Source organism: Stylophora pistillata, chromosome 2 (assembly GCF_964205215.1).
Source record: "Stylophora pistillata chromosome 2, jaStyPist1.2, whole genome shotgun sequence".
NCBI classification, from domain to species: Eukaryota; Metazoa; Cnidaria; class Anthozoa; order Scleractinia; family Pocilloporidae; genus Stylophora; species Stylophora pistillata.
Window position 1 is genome coordinate 1,172,201 of NC_142520.1, and position 17,657 is coordinate 1,189,857.

Here is a 17,657-nt window from a genome sequence, read left to right on the forward strand (position 1 = left end):
TCGAGAAAATTGCGAAGTCGTGTACACAAGTCCTACTAGTGCATTGGTGCGTAAATAATGAACATCTACAATATGCAAGCTGAAAATGTCTCGATCGGTCGCTTTAAAAGAGCCGCAAGATTCTAATATATCACCTTCTTACTCTATTTATCAGTTATTTTATACCTAAAACTAGAATTACAACATTTGCTGTTAAACAATCACGAGTGCAAATACTCGTATAGGCACACAAGAAGATTCAATATTATCCGTTTGGTCACGATTTACATTCATTTCAAGTTGTAATGCAAACTGCTTACCATAATATGAATATTCGTCATCCATTGTCGATAAGACACTAGGTTGAAACTTGTCCTTGGTAGCTTCTAAAATCGGGGAATACTTAAACAGAAAAAATAAACGATCTGTATGATGCTCATTCAAAGACTACAGTGAAAATGAAAACATTAAAAGCTAAGAATATATTGCAGTTTTAATCGTAAACATTTTAAGTCTGCTATGAATCTCAGAAAGAAGCTTCATTTCTAAAGCTGTAAAAGATATTGACTTTGGTATCAGGCATTAATACCAAACATTTGTACATGTATTTCCACTCTGAAAGCGCTTAAAGAAAGATATTTGCTTGTATTTCTAGTACAAAGCAAGAAAATTGTTCCGTTCGCGAAAACCTCGATGTAAGTAAATAAATCCTTGAAAATTCTGAGAAATTATCGATACCTTCGATCGCTGATTACACCAGGATAGTTCACAAGGAATCCAAATAAGTAGCCGTCAATCTTTACAGTTTTAAATCGAGGATTCCTCTACCTTTCCCTACAGAAACACCGTCATAACACAACTGCTTAGCGTGCAACTGAACTTTCACTTATTCCCAGAAAGGTACTTCCGGCTTTCTTGGAAAACCGTGAGGGGAAAAAAAGAGACTGGGAGCAAGCCAATCGGGATTTTCCATTTCCTGTTTTTTATGAGTATTCGGTTAAGCTTAGAAGAACTAAAAATTAGCAAAATTAAAACTCACTTTTTCTACAAACAGAAGACATATCAAATCTCAGCAGCGTAAAGAATTCCGAGCGAACGCTTTCAAGATTGCATGCTCAAGGAGTTCAAACTTTTGTTCAAATTGGGCTTCACCGGACAGTGTGTTGTTATTCAAACACCCGATATCTCATAACTCTCTCTAGAGTCATGGTCAAGTTGAGCAATGTTTCCTTGAAAATATGACGGAGAACCAGCGCAAGATGTAAGATTTCGTTTCCTACTGAACCACTTCAGTAGGAAACGACCTCTCTCGTCTTTGTTTTTTATTCCCGCTCCTCCGAAAGTGGTAAGATAATCAGGGTAACACTGGCTGTCATGGTACACGACAAAAGTTAGAAGGGTTAAACAAATTGTCGACCGTGGAGTCAAATGGGTTTTCAGGAAACTCTGGATTTATGGGGGAAGATTTTTACCTGCTCTTTTCACTTTTGCAAAATTGACCCACTAGCACCCAGGCAAGATACAAAACCCGATGCCAACACAGGGTTGAGTTGTGTAATGCATTGAATAGGAGGCATCTCTGGCAAAATAATCTCCAGCACCACACTTAGCTCCTGCAAAAGAATCAAGGGGAAATTGATGTCATTTTCAATGTGATTCGTATCTCCCTGTCAGCCTGATTCCGTCACGGCGACTTCTTTTGTGACTGTATTATTAACTGTTTTGGCTTCTCACAACTTGTTGACAAGCCTTCTCGAGGAAGAGCTCTATTGGATCTGATATTAACCAACACACCAGACCACTTATCTAATATTGATGTCGATTATGGTCTCGGAAATTCGGACCATAACACTGTTTATTTCGATTTCAATGCTTTTCAGTATTTCCCGCCCACCTCAAGCACGGAAGATTGTATATGATTATAAAAATGCTAGTTGGAAGGGCTTTCGCTCCGATCTCTTCAAAGCCCCATGGGACAGTGTATTTTTAGAGAACAATATCAAGCAAATGTGGAACAAATGGAAGGAATTGTTCTTCGCAGCTGTTCATAACAACATCAGAAAGCAGCATCTGAATAAAAAGAAAAATGTTCCATGGTTAACTTCTGCTATTCGTCGTCTTTTTCGTAAAAGGAAGCGCTTATGGAAGAAGGCCAAATTCTCTCAGCTGAAGTCTGACTGGGATAAATATAGACAGTGTAGAAACAAGGTTAAATCAGAACTCAACAAAAGCCATTGGTATCATTTTCAGTCTCTAATAAATAGCGACAATCCTAAACGTTTCTGGACATTTATAAAGTCCAAGCCAAGTCAAGATCTATTCCACCTGAAGTGTCTTTTGAAAACCAGAAAGGACCAAATGGCTTTGACAAAGCACAAGTTCTTTATATCGGTGTTTACATGTAGTCCTGGCGTCCCTGACCAGTTGCGTAAAGAACTTCACCTATATACGGATCAATTTATTTCATCTTTGTCTTGCTGTGAATCTGAGGTCAGGAAATTGCTCACTGGTCTAAATGTCTCTAAAGCTCATGGACCAGATGGCATTCCTGCACGCCTGCTTTGGGAGGCAGCGCCGGCAATATCAGCCTGACCTTTGCCTGATTTATTTAACTACTCACTTCAACACGGACCTTACCGATTGAATGGAAATCTGCACACATTACGCCAGTGTTTAAGAAAGGTCAGAAAGAGCAGGTCAAGAACCATCGCCCTATTTCTCTCACAAGTCTTATTGTAAAGATCCTAGAAAAGCTAATATATAATCACATTTTTGATTTTATAGAATGCGAATAATCTTCTCAGTGATTCCCAGTTTGGCTTCCGCCCTGGTTACTCTTGTACGACTCAGCATATTCATCTTTTCCACGAGTGTGCAAAGGCACTAGATGAACACCACTCTACCGATGTGATATTCTTAGATTTTGAAAAGGCATTCGATTCTTTCTCTCATGGTCGCCTTCAATTTAAGCTGGAGCGCTTTGGCATTATCGGACCACTCCTTTCATGGCGATCAGACTTCCTCCTTGGACGCGTCCAATACTTGAATATGTTTGTCAAGTGTGGAACCCCCACCAAATATATTTGATCGATAAACTTGAACGGGTTCAAAGAAATATTACAAGATGGATCGCTGGCAAAGACACTCCCTACGAAGATCGTCTAAAATCCCTCAATCTTCCAACACTTGCTCATCGTAGAGAATTCGTGGGCTTAGTCCAGCTTTTCAAGTTTATAAAGGGACATTCTGCTGGAAACATTAATGACACTATGTCTTTGAATAATAGGAAATCTAGAAACTCCCACTCTTATAAACTTTACAAGCTTTTTTTTCGCATGGATGTATTTGAATATTCTTTCTGGAACAGATATATTGATTGTTGGAATAAGCTACCATCATCTGTCGTAGATCATGAATCTGTAAATAGTTTTTAAAAAGCATTGAAAAAAGTCTATTTTAAATTAAAAAATAAAAAAGAAACGAAGTAAATTTCAACTGACCTCCTTCTTGTCGTGGGTTTTCAGTTAAGACACTAAGCTTGCGATCCATACTCTGATGCAGCTTTCCCAGTTGATTCATCTGGTCTTTCATTTCCTGGGTTGTGTTCTCTAGTTTCTCTATGGATTTCTTAACTTCCATATCGTTTCTATACCAGCTCTGCAGTTCTTCCACATTTCGTTCATCTTCTTCTGTGAGGGGGTCTGTCAAAAAGTTAGCAATCGCCCTCTGCCATTCCGTTTCTTTCTCAGGACTAACGTTTCTTGCAATCCTCACAAGGGCCTCACTTATCTCGTTCCACAAATATAAAAACTGAGTATCATCTAATATCTCCATGTTCTGCGTTACGTGACCATAGATAGAGTTCCGGTAGTGTTTAATTCTCGCTAAATCTGCCTCTAAAGTGTGATCTGCACTTTCTGGTAGTTCATCCCAACCTGTCACAGGAGGAGTCCGCACGAATATGTTTCTGAGTATTCTGAAAAGCAGGGTAACATCAAAGTCTTCTGACTTGCCGTAAACCCCTGGGGAAGGGTACAGGCAGTCCCACAGTGGTTTGGCGAGCTTTGCTGCTTTAAGTTGATTTACTATCCTCGGATCTTTCAGCAACTTGGGAAGATCATTTGGAGGACAAAACTTGTCAAAAATTTCCCTCAGGAGCGCAGTTCCTCCAGTTATTAGCAGACGAACCAAACGTTGGAAATTTGCTTTGCCAACACTCGAACGAAGTAAGGCGGTGGCCATTTTATTTATCTAGAGGCAGCTGACCGAAATTACATGTTCCCTTATGTAAAATAACAAACAGATAAGCAAACAGTTTCAAATGTGGTTCAAGTTACACCATGGTTGCACTTAGTATTTCATGTTCGTTTTCTGGATGCAGGTCTCGTCGAGGTCAGTGAAATGCTTGTGCTAAAATATGGAAAATCACAACAAACATAGAAAAACTTGATACATACATACGTTGATATACTAGAATAATTGAGAATAATTGCTATATTTATTCTGACACACGTGTTATTTTACCAAACGAAAGAAATCTGAGTTGGTGACTGGTTGAAATAAAGAACTAACTTACGTGGGAATGAATGCAGGAGTAAGTGACCGGATGAAAGAATGAAAAACAGAATGAATGAATGAATGAACGAATGAATGAATGAATGAATGAGTTCATCCGTGAGGGAAAGAATAAATATACCAACACATAAATAAAAGAACAAATGAATGAATAAAAAATGTAACATGCTTTTAATTCAAAATAGACTTTTGAACTGGCAAACAGATAAAATGTTTATGCGTCGATGTTTTAAAATGTGTTGCGTGACGGGATGTGCGCCTGAAGCTTATGTAAATCGTCCAAATGAGTTGACCACGCGGATTTCGGCTTTGAAAAATTTGCATATGTAGCGCGGTTAAGTGCAAACATTTCAAATTACAATTAGAAACGGTAAAGTGAACAGGAGCTATCCTTTAATTCAGTCACAGAGTTTTGTCCTTTGTGTTCTATATTTCAGCTTACGCGCAAGCACCGTAAATATTCCAGAAGTATAATTCAATTGAAATTCACCTCAGTCTATAATTCATCAGTAGATAACTTTGAACTGAGCCTATGCAACAGATATTTTATGTACCTAGTATCTATCCTAAAACAGTACTGCTTTGTAAAAGTCAAGGGACCAATAAAAGTGATGAACTGGTTGGTGATGCTACAAAGATTATATCAAGGTTTAAAACTTGAGATTACCGCGAAACGCTGAAACCAATATTAGGTGCGGCACAGTTGTCGACAAACGAAAGGCGGCCGCGCTGGTTAAATTATGGACTAGTGGATATCTTTTCTTCGGTAAGATCAGGCTTTTACATTTCATTATATGGGCTAGAACTAGTTCAAAGTATTGTCATGGTCTACTTTTCAAAACATGTTTAACATGGTAGCAAAAAACATTTCTTACACATCGAAGTTTTCAGTCTTCAGCCTTCAGTCCTCAGAAAGGATCAAGATATTCCATTTGATTCGATCATTTGCTTTTCGATCTAAAGGTTCTTAAAACCTAGTACTGAAAAAAAAAATTCATTAAATTATGCTTTCGCTTAGCGGCAGGGTTAAAATTCAGATCTACTTCGATGCGAGATGCAACAAGCTGATTCCGTGAAAAATAAGATGTTTTCGAGCAAGTACAAAAGCATCAAACCCAGATATAGATCGTAAACATTCTCCCGATGATACCAGAAGATCATTTTATGAATAGAGGAGTCTTTAGAGGCAAAATAAAATCCGTCTCAAGTGACTTAGACACCAAAATTCTTGGAAAACTAGTATATCACTCATTTGAAATAACCCTACAAATCTGTTAAATTATCAACATTTATAATTACAATTTTAACGCGCTTACCTTGATGTAGTGTCTATTACTCCTTCCTACTACGGCTTTCTAATCAGAAACAACTGAAAAAGCGGAATATGTTCTAGTAGAGAGCTCTGGAAAAACCAAAAGCAGCGATCTTCAGGCATTCACTGTGAGTTGAAAGCATGGCTTCGTCCATCTTAACACTTCCGCCTTTCTTCCCAGAATTGGCATCAAAACGAGGATTACTTTCACTATGTAACGTAACGTCGGAGAGCTCACTGTGACAAGTATCGTCACCTCAATCAACTAACTTGGAAATGCAACCGTTACTTACCTCTTCGAGTTTTAGGGATTGCTGCCTATGTAGAGTGCGTGACATGTTTTGTCGAGTTCATGAACCCAAAAGGGTGTCGGGTAAAACAGAGGAAACGCATGTGCTCGAAGTTTTGGAAATAAATATAACCTTGTGTTTCATCAATCTGGTTGATTTGAGTGTGTAACATTGGCGACCCCGCCAGGACTGGACCGAAGAGGCTTATCATCGACGAAGAACTGCCTTGGGTTGTGAAGGACAAAGTAATTGGCACGCTTGATTGATTCGTCGAGCGCGAGTTGGTTGTGGTCGATTGCTGTCGACGGCGGACTGATCTTGACGTAAAGTGTCGCATTTCTTTTGTGAACGGCTGATTGCACTATTGGTGAGTACGAAAGATTATTTCTTGGAAGTATGATGGACACCGAGAGTCTGCAGATCGAAATTCAGGCCGCGTTGTGTTCCTTGAGCGAGGAAAGGCTTAAAGAAGTTTGTAGTGGGCTGAACATTACTGTACCGCCTGAGAGCAAGGGAAGGTTGGTTTTTATCCGAGCTCTAAATAAATACCTCGAAACGGAAGAATTAGATAATGAGAAGCTCAAAGTGTTGTCGTCATCTCTAAGTATGCAGGGAAAATTTGTACCGGAACAGAAAACGGAACCGCCGAAAGCTTCTGAAAATAGTAAGGCGACCGTCAAAATAGAGCAAAATCCCGCGGTGTCAATTTCAAAATTCAAACGCGACTTCAAGATTTCGGGCCAGATTGGCGACGCGTCGCAAAAGGATCGTTTGAGTTTTTCCTCGCTAGTACATCAAATTGAGAATGGGTTAAAGAACGACTATACAGAGGATGAAATCAAAGAGGCTGTGATAAAAGCGATAAATCCGGCGTTAAGCCTAAGAAGTTATTTGGAGGGTAAGGTAGATTTAACACTGGCCAAATTGAGGAGAATTATGCGTTCTCATTATCAGGAGAGAACAGCAACCGAACTATATCATCAGTTGAGCTCAACTGTCCAACAGCCAAAGGAAAAACCTCAAGAATTCTTGATCCGCCTTCTCGATTTGAAACAGAAGATCTTGTTTGCATCTCAAGAAACTGACTCGGACCTGAAATATGATCCTACCTTAGTACATGGCATGTTTGTCCATAGTTTTTCCCTTGGCCTGCAAAATGAGAATATGAAGATCGAAATGAAGCCCTACTTGGAAAAAAAATTTATAAGCGATGAAGGACTATTCGAGAAATTAAATGTGTGTTTCAGTGACGAACTGGAGCGATCACAGAAATTCGGTTCACAGCTAACCCCCAAGGTAAATACTGTTCAAAAGGGAGGGGACAAGCAGGAGACAAAGAATAATGGGGTGGAGGAAGGTCTCATGAAAGAACTAAGGGAGCTCAAGGCAGAGGTGGCCGCAGTCAAAGAGAGAGTTCGGGCCCCACTCCGGGTTCAAACCCCCCTCACACAACAGCCTATGAGACAACCCCCACGGTGTAGGACCTGCCAACAAAGTGGGAATGGATGGCCGTGCAACCATTGCTTCAGGTGTGGGGCGAGTGGCCATTATGTACGCGAGTGTAATGCCCAATTCAGCCGACGCTCTCCAGCAGAATTCCAGGGAAACGGCCAGAGGTCACGTCCATGGGACAGGGTGTGACCAGGCAAGAAAACCAGTCCCGTTACGTGCAGTGTGGAAAACAAAGCACAGACCATGTACCACTTAACCGCGGCGGAGCCTGTAAGACCAATAGATATTATTCAAAAGAATGTCAAGTAAAATACAGAGCTGTGCATAAACCAGTTTGCATGGCTATACAGGAACTTGAGAAACAGAAAGCAGCCGGAGATGATGGCCATGATTTGAACACGACGTTTCCCTGCCACCTGACGCCAAGGCAGCAGCTCGGACTGACAAAAATCGTGGGACGGAGGTGCGTGGTAAAATGCCTAATGCAGGGAAAGGAAGTGGAGGCATTATGGGATACAGGTTCCCAGGTTTGTGTTGTGTCAAGGAAGTGGCAACAAACTCACTTACCGCAGGAGGTGTTAAGAAATGTTGAAGAGTTGTTGGGAGCAGGAGAAGAGCTGAATTTGGAAGCGATGAATGGGACAAACATTCCATTTGACGGTTGGATTGAGATCGGGTTTAAGTTGGCTGGGGACGATACAACTGCTCATGAGCTGACAGTTCCAGTACTGGTGGGACAAAAGGAACAAGAGTACCCAATCATTGGCTTCAATGTTATAGAAGAAATCCTCGCTCAATATGGTGGAAACCACCAAGCGGCAAGTAACATCATTCAGCAGTCATTCCCTTCAATTCATCATACTCGCATAGGTACCCTAATCAATCTGATCCAGTCAAGAACACAGGATACCGGTACTGCAGCTGTTAAAGTCGGAAAGAGAGATGTTATGCTGCCAAAAGGAGAGGCAACGACAGTTAAGTGTCAAACTCACCTCGGACCAGTTCCAGAGGGGATGCCAGTAATATTTGAGCCCAAGGAAGACAGCGAGCTCCCAGACGGACTGGAATTGGGCGAGGAACTTACTAAAATAACCCCGGGAACCTCTAGTCACGTGGCCGTCGTGGTCCAAAACAATACAGACAGAAACATCTTGTTAAAGCGCAGAACAGAATTGGGCCGGATACACCTGGTAAAGTCAGTTCTACCAATTCCAAACACTCCCGACTCGTACTCTCGAGGAGACGAGGATTCTTACCCTGAAGCTACCTCGCATCCTGGTCAGGAACAAGATGGATGGGAGCCACCAGTTGACTTGAGTCAGCTAGAAGACAATGAACAATTGATCGTCCACGAAATGCTACGGCAAGAAGCTGGAGCCTTTGCAAGAAACGACGATGATGTTGGCTGCGTGGAGAACTTGGTGCTGGATATCCAGTTAAAGGACAATGAGCCAGTACAGAAGAACTATATCTCCATCCCCAAGCCACTCTATGGGGAAGTGAAAGAGTACTTAGAAGACTTGATTAATCGAAATTGGATCTGCAAGTCCCGTTCGGCTTACTCCTCACCCATGGTCTGTGTCCGCAAAAAGGATGGAAGTCTGCGACTTTGCATTGATTATCGAGAATTGAACAAGAAAACATATCCAGAACGACAGCCGATTCCCCGTATACAGGATATCTTAAATGGCCTAGGCGGCAACAGATGGTTTACAGTTCTGGACCAAGGGAAGGCCTACCACCAAGGCTTTATGACAGAAGAAAGCCGCCCCCTGACTGCATTCGTGACCCCCTGGGGATTGTATCAATGGAATAGAATACCGTTCGGGCTAATGAATGCACCGGCGGCATTCCAAAGGTGCATGAATGAATGTCTAGATGGCTTACGTGACAACATCTGCATCCCCTACCTGGATGATGTCTTGGTGTATAGTACAACCTTTGAGCAACACGTTCAGGATGTCCAACAAGTCCTGCGTCGACTGCAGGAACATGGGATAAAGTTAAAGCCATCAAAGTGCAAGCTCTTCCAACGACAAGTTAGATATTTGGGGCGGGTTGTTTCTGGCGATGGCTACTCTCTAGACCCAGAGGACACGGCCGCCGTACACAACTTGGCGAAACAAAAACCAGCAACAGTGGGTGATGTGCGTAAACTGCTGGGGTTCCTGAGTTACTACAAGCAATACATCCAGGATTTCTCACGCACTCTACACCTAGGATTTAATGGGAAAGGTGCACTGATTGTTTTCTTTATGTGAGTTCAGGTAAGATTCTAAAATTGTGGACTGGAGCACAAACCGTTCGTAAGTTAAGGGAGACAGTAAATTTATTTACTAAGAGTTTGCGTGGACGTTTGAAAAGTGGAGAAAGAAAATTGGCGTTAGCTAGAGAGACACCTTTGAATAATTTAATTTCTTTTTCCGGTTGTTGAAATTCAAAGGAAAAAATATAAACAAAAAGGAACACAAGTTACTGTCATCAAATGCTGCATGACAATCTCAGAGCACGAGCGGTTACATTTCCTAACTGTCATCTGAGGTCCCTCACGAGATTACTTCCGAATAATCAATCATCGTATTCATATTTACGCTCATCCTGCATTTATCCCCGTCGAAATAAGCAAAAACCAAACCGATGCCTACGTTCCTACCACACTGAATCCTTAAAGTTAATATTTTAGCTTTTCTGCTAGTTGATGGACGCATCCCCCACGTGGTCTTGTGTAGTGCTGAGTGAGTTAGGCCCAGTTCAGACGCCGATCTTTTCATGAGCCGAACCTAATTCCTTGAATTAAGTACATGAAAAGATCGGCGTCTGAATCAATTTGGAACGGCTATTTCAATTAGGAACGGCTCACCCGTTCTTCCCGCCTGGCTTGGCCGCGAATTTCGCCTTTAGAACGTCTTTAGAACGGCTTTAATTCAGACGCCGCACTTTTCATTTGCCGATGCTAATGCATAAATTGTTTTAATGTATTTTGCAAGCAGTTTGACTGGTTTTACTGGAACTAAATTCGGAACGGCCAAAAAGAACGGCGTTTGAATCAGCAGACGTACTTTCTTTAATTTGGGTCGGTCCAAATTCGAATTGAGTTCGGCTCATGAAAAGTTCGGCGTCTGAACCGGGCCTTATTGTAAGAAGTGCAGAGATCTTTCTATTTTTCTTTCTTATCAATGTTAGGAAGTTTGAAAAGCCACTACAGTAACGGCAACGGGGACGTCACTAATAAAAGAGTTAACGAGAACAATAGCTGAGCTTTTGCATAGTAAATCTTTGTAGATTTCTTTGCATCCTCTGCAAAACATCAACAACCTGAACAATCTTACAAAGCAAAATTTAACATAAGTACGAGAATCTTAAGAAAAATGGTGATAAGGTAGGATTTCATGCAAACATATGCACGCCACCACCGTGCTTCACAAACCCTCGTGGCATGAAAGCACAACTTCAACAGTAACAAAGAAGGAAAGGTGTAAAGCTTTATAACTGTTAAACGGTCGTCTCGCCTACGAGTTGTTTATTTTAACTACCGACCAGGCGGTTAGCTAACATCATAGGTCGTTCCGCTTCGGCACAGCGTTATCAGCTTCTAATCAACCGAAAACTCGTAAGGGATTTAGGCTTGTCTCCGATATAAAACTCAAACGCAAACTGAAACTTGCGAGTAAGGTTCTCTAGGATAGGTACGACAACAACCAGAAGACCTACGCAAGATTTCCGCGCACCTTACAACTCGTAGGCAAGACGACCGCAATTCTTATAACCTACAAAGACTTTTCATTTACCAATAAATCTGTATCCATGAGTTGTTTGGCCCTCTTTTAAACAAAACGAGCCAAAACAGCACACTAATTCGATGGCAAAAATTTCCACAAACAATTTCTAAAAAGTCCAAATTGAATTTACTTTTCGCCATTGACATCATCATTAGACACTAGTAATAAAATTCTCCCTCACGCAGTCGTTAAAACCTGATCAGATATTCAGGATAACACTGAGTATCGTTAAATACAACAAAGATGGTTGGAGTTCCACAATTATCTACAACAGAATCAAACAAAATCTCCGGCCTTGATGGATCTTTAGGAGGGGGTACCACCATGTCTTTGTTACCATTACAATACTGTCCTACCAGGACGCTGGACAAGTACATACACCGGCTACCCACACCACCCTTGCGAGCTAGGGCGAAACGAGTCGAATAGGCAGCATCTCTTGCAAAATAAACTCCTTTTCCAAAGCAAACTCCTGGAAGTGGAACAGCAGATTGGAATCAGTGCTACATTAAAGCCTTATATGGATCAAACGAGGAGAGTGAAGCACCGTGGGTAGCGTAACAGAATTGTTTGGAAGTGGACCGGACTTCTGGATTCATTAGATTTCTCACTGTCACTCTTTTTTGATAGCGTTTCTTCCACATATATACGTTTAAAAAAAGTTGACGAGTACTTGTTAATCATTTTGACGACGTAAATCATTAACTACACCGCATCAATGAAAGTCATCATTGTGGACAAAATGGATATTCAAATTGGGGGCTTTGGCACATCTTTTGTTTTGTTACCTTCAGTCTCTCTATATGTTGGGTTTACTTGTAACACAAGCAGCGATGTAAAGGACCGCATGGGAACTAGTGATGGAAAAGACCAAATGGAAGCTAGTAATGTAAAGGAACACAGGGAGACTAGCTATAGAAATCTTAAATGAAAATGGAACTCATGTCATTGCGCAAGGTACGAGTCCACAGTGATAAGAGCGTCCTTTAGGTTGAAACCAAGGAATCTTTAACGGCCAAGCGGTTACACGATAAGATCTAGGTACGAGACAAGCTAAAAAGTTCTTACCATTAACTCCTGAGAAGCTTCTATTAAATCCCTGAGTGTTTATCAGTACCAGGTTTTCAGGAATTGTTCCATGGAAAAGCTGTCTTTCATTGTCCCCGCCGTTGTCTTTATCCATTTTCTCTTTTCTAAGCTGGTACGTTTGGTACAGATGAGGATTCTGAATGCGCTCAATACTAGAAATGACTACCGAGCCCTTAACAGATCGATGGAATTTTAATGACACATCCTGGAACTCGAGAGATGACTGGCATAGATTCGCCGAGTGTACTGTGACGTCATTTCCAACTTGATTGCGAGGCATTGGTTCCCAGGTTGTCGGAAGGGCTGCTGCTAGGATACAAGTATGAACAGAAGTTTTAGAGCGATAAGATTGTTAACCAGTCAAAGAGCATGCAAAAGTTGTGACAACCTTGTGGAAATAGATACAGATAAAAAGAACAAAAGCATCTGGACAGTAAAACAAATGGGCCTGTAGATTGTAAAATTCCTAAATTCGAAGTATCCCGCAAAAAAATTAGGTGCATCGAGCTGACATTAGTGTCATTTGAAGATCTTTCAAAATGATTTAAAGTGACTGACCTAGCGATTTGACGATCTCGTTGTCTCTGCTAACTCTAGAAATTTCGTTTATACGTTGCCAAATTTCGCTGACCATTTCTGTCACGGCACTGGGTTCACCTTGGACAAGAATGACACCTGCCCACGTAGTCCCTAACTTCACGTCAAGTAACTTGGCGCTTTTCTTGAGATTGATGAGCTGTGTTTCCGAGAGCTTAACAACATCTTTGTGTGCGATCTTTTGAAATGTGAACGCGTCTGCGAGACCTTTCCGAAGTTTCTCTGTGGCTCTTTTAACAGCGATCTTTGTAGGGCCAGCAAGATACATTTGTATTTTGTCCTTATTTGGATTAGGCCCAGAACTCCGTGCCGCACGGTGCTTCTTTGCGGGTGGCTCTTCGGATTCGATTTTCACAGGAAGAGGACTTGGAACCAGTCTTTTTGTCTCTTCTTGTTGTTGCATGAGCTTGTGTTCTTTCAAGAAGGTCTTCATCAACTTAGCTTGGAACAAAACGATTCTAACGACACGTAGATTGACACAGCTGCCAAGAATTTTATTCATTGCCTGGAACGTTGCCTGGGCCGAGTCTCCCGGACTGAGTCCACCCGCTCCGGTACCAGCCGCTGGTAAGGAGATAGACTTTAGACCGCTCGACTCCGCTAACAGAAGACATTTCTCAACACACTGCTGAATGTTTTTTTTACTTGCAGATCCCGTCACAACCATATGTATGATATTTAGTGCGGCTAGATTCCCACCGCTCGTTATAACGGCGGTCCCCTCTGGTTGATGGCCAAGTCTTGCACACTCTGCTTCTACTTGAGCTCCACTTGCCAGTGCTACTGCTTTACCAAGTTCTCCCGGCGAATGCATGTTCATATCCGAGCGAATGACGTTGACGATGGCGTCTGTAGTTTGCTTGGTCAGGTCATCTTGAACAACTTCCACGGTCGTATAAAACCTTGCTTGCAAAGCAGCACTTTCCAGCTTAAAAGCATCAATAACTCTTTGATCACCGTGGAACAGAACAAATCGAATGTCTCTTACCAAAGATTGAGTGTCATTCAAACAGAATTTGACTGCTTCGTCTAACATGATCCTTGAAGCATCGCGCGAAGGGAAACCTAAGTTGCCACTTCCAATCAAAGGGAAGGCGATAGACGATCCACCGAGCTCAGGAACTTTATTGAGGGACTTCTGGACAATGGATTGCAGTATCTGTAAGGGATAAAGGGATGGAACTGAAGATCATCAAAATGTACGGTCAAACCTGTATAACGCGGCACTGTATTAAGCGGTCGGTTGTTTCTTTGTTTTCGCTGTAATTTTCACCTCTATTTAGCAGTCACCTCTATCTGGCGGTCGTGGTAACCCTTTATTGAGTCTCAACTGCTATTTTGTATAGTCCACCGTTCTACCTGTTTTGAACGGTCAGTTAAAGCGGGGCCACTCAAATAAAACAAGAGTAGTCTTTCAGGTAGTAGATTTTAATCCTTGTTTCTCTCCTATAAGTAGTATTTTTGGGCGAGACTCTGTACATTTAACAGAAAGATCGCATTACTATTCACAATTATAATGTTCAACTAGGTCTTTCCCAGGTTCCACTCGGAACAAAGTAAATTTGTATTCTGTTGCTCCAGTTTTTGTCACGTTATTGTGAATTTATTTCTGTTTGTGTAATTTCAATTATCTGTCCAAGTTCTGTTCCGTTTGTTCAATTTCTCTTCTAGTGTTTTCAGTTAAGAGTATCAACTACACAGGTTCTACAAAACAGAACTTGAAACAGAATTTTGGCGGCGATGACCTATCAAACATTTCGGCTTCATTTACTCACCGCTTCCCCTTTGCCGCCATTCCACTTAGAACAGCACGTGTGCAGCACGTGTTTGCAAAGTAGCTGGTAACCTGGTGTTAAAGTGATTTCTCCCTGCTGTGGTGGTTGCAAGACTTTTGCAATATCAGGACCAGCAGCAGCGAGGATTGCTTTGGAGCAAACTCCTTCGGGACAAACCAGTGTGTGGGCCTAAAAAAAATAGTTTTAGAGAATCAGAGCTCTCGCATTCAGAAAACCACCATCTCAAAATTTGAAACGGTTGTTCATTATTAGGGCGGTGTTTCTCTGTGAGATCAAGGCGGGCCACTTTTGTTAGCCTTTAGCCTCCGATATGGCCACCGAGCTGGCCATTATTTACTGAAAGTTTTCCGCTCGCGTTAAGATCTGCGACAAGTCGGGGATCTGACATTAATCATTATTAGTACCACACTCCTCCTCTCGCTAGCTTGTGTTACTAATACTTTTCCGCCCTTATGAGAGCCTTCACAGACTAGTACTCAAGCCTTATATTGACGTCGGATCACAGAGCTTAATGTGGAAAGCTCTTTGATGTTTAAAGCAAACATGGACAAACCTGTTCTAACGCTATATCTCCAATCTTCCACGAAACTTTGTGTCCTTTAAGTGAAGTGAATACAACAGATGAACCACTGAACGCGCTTGTATGTGAGCTATCAACACCAAGCGCTACGCCAGCGGTACCACCGTTTGTAGAGGGCGAACCCGCACCAGCGACCGCTGATTCACTGGAACTGGGGCAAGTCGCCGACTCGAGGAATTTCTTCTCAACGAGGACGTAGCATTTTTCCTCATTCATTACCATCTTGACCAGACTGTCAAGTCTTCCCTTTGAGCAGTAGCGGGCAATACCAGGCTGTTCAATCTCAAAGTTTTCACAAATCACTTTGTCAATGAGCACCTTCACTTTTTCAAGAGCTGTGCCCAGGCCATCTGCTTTGGCTGAGACGCAAAGCTTATTTTCAAATCCAAAAGCATTAACCACGACATCGAACAGTTGAAGGCTTCTCTCTATGGACCTGACTTGTGACCATCGATACTTCTGTATGAATTGCACTACGCCCTTAGAGCAGTAAATATCGTCAGTGCGGATAGCATTTTCTCCCTGAACGTTTTGTTGACTGGTATGCGACATACTTTTATTTGGGTGTTTGGATGACCGTCCCCTAGAAAAGATGACCCTAAAACCAAAAACAATAGTCAGGAACATCACAGCAAAGGGAGCAGTAAGCACCACACAAAAGTCGAGTGTGCCTGGCAGTGGCCGAAGTACACGAAATCGAGGTTCACTAATAAACTTTCGAGATAAATAAAATTTGCCAGAACGCATGTCGACTTTTAACAGTGGTTGTGCAAAGTCTCGTCACGCAAGCCTTCTTCGTAGCCGCTCTTTTAAATAGCATGCAAAAGGATCGTTTCTGAAATGATGAAAAACGATGAAAATCCAGGAATATTCTATTACCTTTACTTTACGGGTAAGTTTTCAAATGTAACTTTTAACAATCTCGTCTTAAAAACATCGGCGTCTTAATAAAGCCTATTCCGCGAAGCTTTCGAAAATAATTGTTCTCACTTAAATCAAGCCTCCCTAAGTGTTCATTTTCTGAAAACTTCGCCCAGTTCTAGTGGTGAAATGTTGCTCTTGTGGTCGTAACTAACTGTAAAAGTAGCCTGTGGCGACCGTCACGCAGAGCCTGTTTAAAAGTGTTGCGTGACAGTTTCGACAAAGGATCCTCGTGACAAAAATTTTCTTATTTTACACCAGTGAATATACAATCAGATAGCCTTGTGAAGAGAGCCAACGACAAAGCAGCGACCAGTTGGGTTGCTGCACTACAATAAGTCAGCTATTGACCATGGAGTATCAACTTAAATATCAAATATTAACGAAAGAAAGAAAGAAAGAAAGAAAGTCTTAAACACTCTAAACAACAAACGTGTCTAGTTACAATGATAAGGTTGAGATCGGACGTCAGCATTATCAGGCGCCTCTAGCAGCCGCTTCAGTCCATGTAACGATCTCACCTTCCCTCTCATCCCACCCAGGGGAGGACATCCACCACACAGTAATCTCGTGCGTGGGAAATTAACGTCTCCTATCCCTAACCCTGCAGGAGACGGGGCCTACGGTTTATTCGTCCTTATCCGAGAAGACTAGAATATCTATCCATTTCTTGATATTATAGAAAGGTAGCAAATTCTCCTCACTTATTTTAAGACCATGAGTATTGGTCCGGCCGGGGCTCGAACCCTCGACCTCCCGCACAACACAATCCGGCGTTCTAACCAATTGAGCTAACCGGGAGGCGTAGCGCTGTTAAAAAGATTTGGTGAAATCGAGAAGTCGAAGGTGAAACCCTGTTATTAAATAATATGTAAAAAAATAATCCCCGTTAGCTCGCCATCGGCAATCGACCTCTGGTCGTTACAAAGGTTTATGAAAACCTCGAGCAGTTTGGATATATCAATCGTCCGATTGTGTAATAACACCTCTTCAATGGCCAGGAAAACCATGCAGCAAATTACACAAGATTTACTCTATGACACATGCTTTAGCTTGGGTTAACTTGTTGTTATGCTGTGGCAGTGGAAAAGTTAGGGGGGAAAAATCAGTCCCGTTATAAAGCGATTATCAAAAAGATATCGAGAGATTCCGCTTATGATGGCAGAATCGGTCAAAGTATTATTTTTTATAGAGCTAAATCACGGCACGATATCACACTAAAAATTCAATACATTCAACTTTGTTTCGAAAAAGGTGGATTAATTATTTTGTCATGCATAAATAACA

At 41.8% G+C, this 17,657-nt stretch overlaps 3 protein-coding genes across 5 annotated transcripts in view; all 3 read right to left on the reverse strand.

Annotated features, from left to right (window-relative positions):
- Nucleotides 1-1,580, reverse strand: part of LOC111319391 (protein mono-ADP-ribosyltransferase PARP14) — an 18,915-nt gene extending 17,335 nt beyond the window's left edge. Inside the window, exons 1-2 of one of the 2 annotated variants that reach the window (XM_088751333.1) lie at nucleotides 1,452-1,580; nucleotides 300-381 (exon numbers count right to left, since the gene is read on the reverse strand). In XM_088751333.1, the coding sequence (XP_088607459.1) occupies nucleotides 300-324 (25 nt within the window). In that variant the 5' untranslated portion in view covers nucleotides 325-381; nucleotides 1,452-1,580. Of the gene's footprint in view, nucleotides 1-299; nucleotides 382-717; nucleotides 1,408-1,451 lie in introns of those variants that run through there. The other variant, XM_088751332.1, reaches the window with a different exon arrangement.
- LOC111341435 (uncharacterized) overlaps nucleotides 1-9,939 on the reverse strand; it is a 50,746-nt gene extending 40,807 nt beyond the window's left edge. Inside the window, exons 1-4 of one of the 2 annotated variants that reach the window (XM_088751327.1) lie at nucleotides 9,825-9,939; nucleotides 5,871-6,184; nucleotides 5,430-5,534; nucleotides 3,480-4,389 (exon numbers count right to left, since the gene is read on the reverse strand). In XM_088751327.1, coding sequence (XP_088607453.1) covers nucleotides 3,480-4,221 — 742 coding nt within the window. In that variant the 5' untranslated portion in view covers nucleotides 4,222-4,389; nucleotides 5,430-5,534; nucleotides 5,871-6,184; nucleotides 9,825-9,939. The remainder of the gene's footprint in view (nucleotides 1-3,479; nucleotides 4,390-5,429; nucleotides 5,535-5,870; nucleotides 6,185-9,824) is intronic. The other variant, XM_088751329.1, reaches the window with a different exon arrangement.
- Nucleotides 9,940-10,002: 63 nt separating this feature from the next.
- Nucleotides 10,003-16,001, reverse strand: LOC148736597 (protein mono-ADP-ribosyltransferase PARP15-like). Its single transcript, XM_088749154.1, has 6 exons — nucleotides 15,423-16,001; nucleotides 14,849-15,037; nucleotides 13,035-14,232; nucleotides 12,456-12,782; nucleotides 12,176-12,241; nucleotides 10,003-11,859 (listed from the first exon to the last, which is right to left on the reverse strand). The coding sequence occupies exons 1-6, from the start codon at nucleotides 15,999-16,001 to the stop codon at nucleotides 11,576-11,578; spliced, it is 2,643 nt and encodes an 880-aa protein (XP_088605280.1). The 3' UTR covers nucleotides 10,003-11,575.
- Nucleotides 16,002-17,657: the final 1,656 nt, after the last annotated feature.

What these genes read in the sequence shown, in the direction of transcription:
- LOC148736597 (XM_088749154.1), bottom strand. Translation starts at nt 16,001, where the DNA reads ATGTCGCATACCAGTCAACAAAACGTTCAGGGAGAAAATGCTATCCGC. An exon ending in GAGATATAGCGTTAGAACAG is followed by an intron (nt 15,038 to 15,422) that starts GTTTGTCCATGT and finishes TATTTTTTTTAG; the next exon opens with GCCCACACACTGGTTTGTCC. An exon ending in AAGCTTCTCAGGAGTTAATG is followed by an intron (nt 12,242 to 12,455) that starts GTAAGAACTTTT and finishes TTCCATCACTAG; the next exon opens with TTCCCATGCGGTCCTTTACA.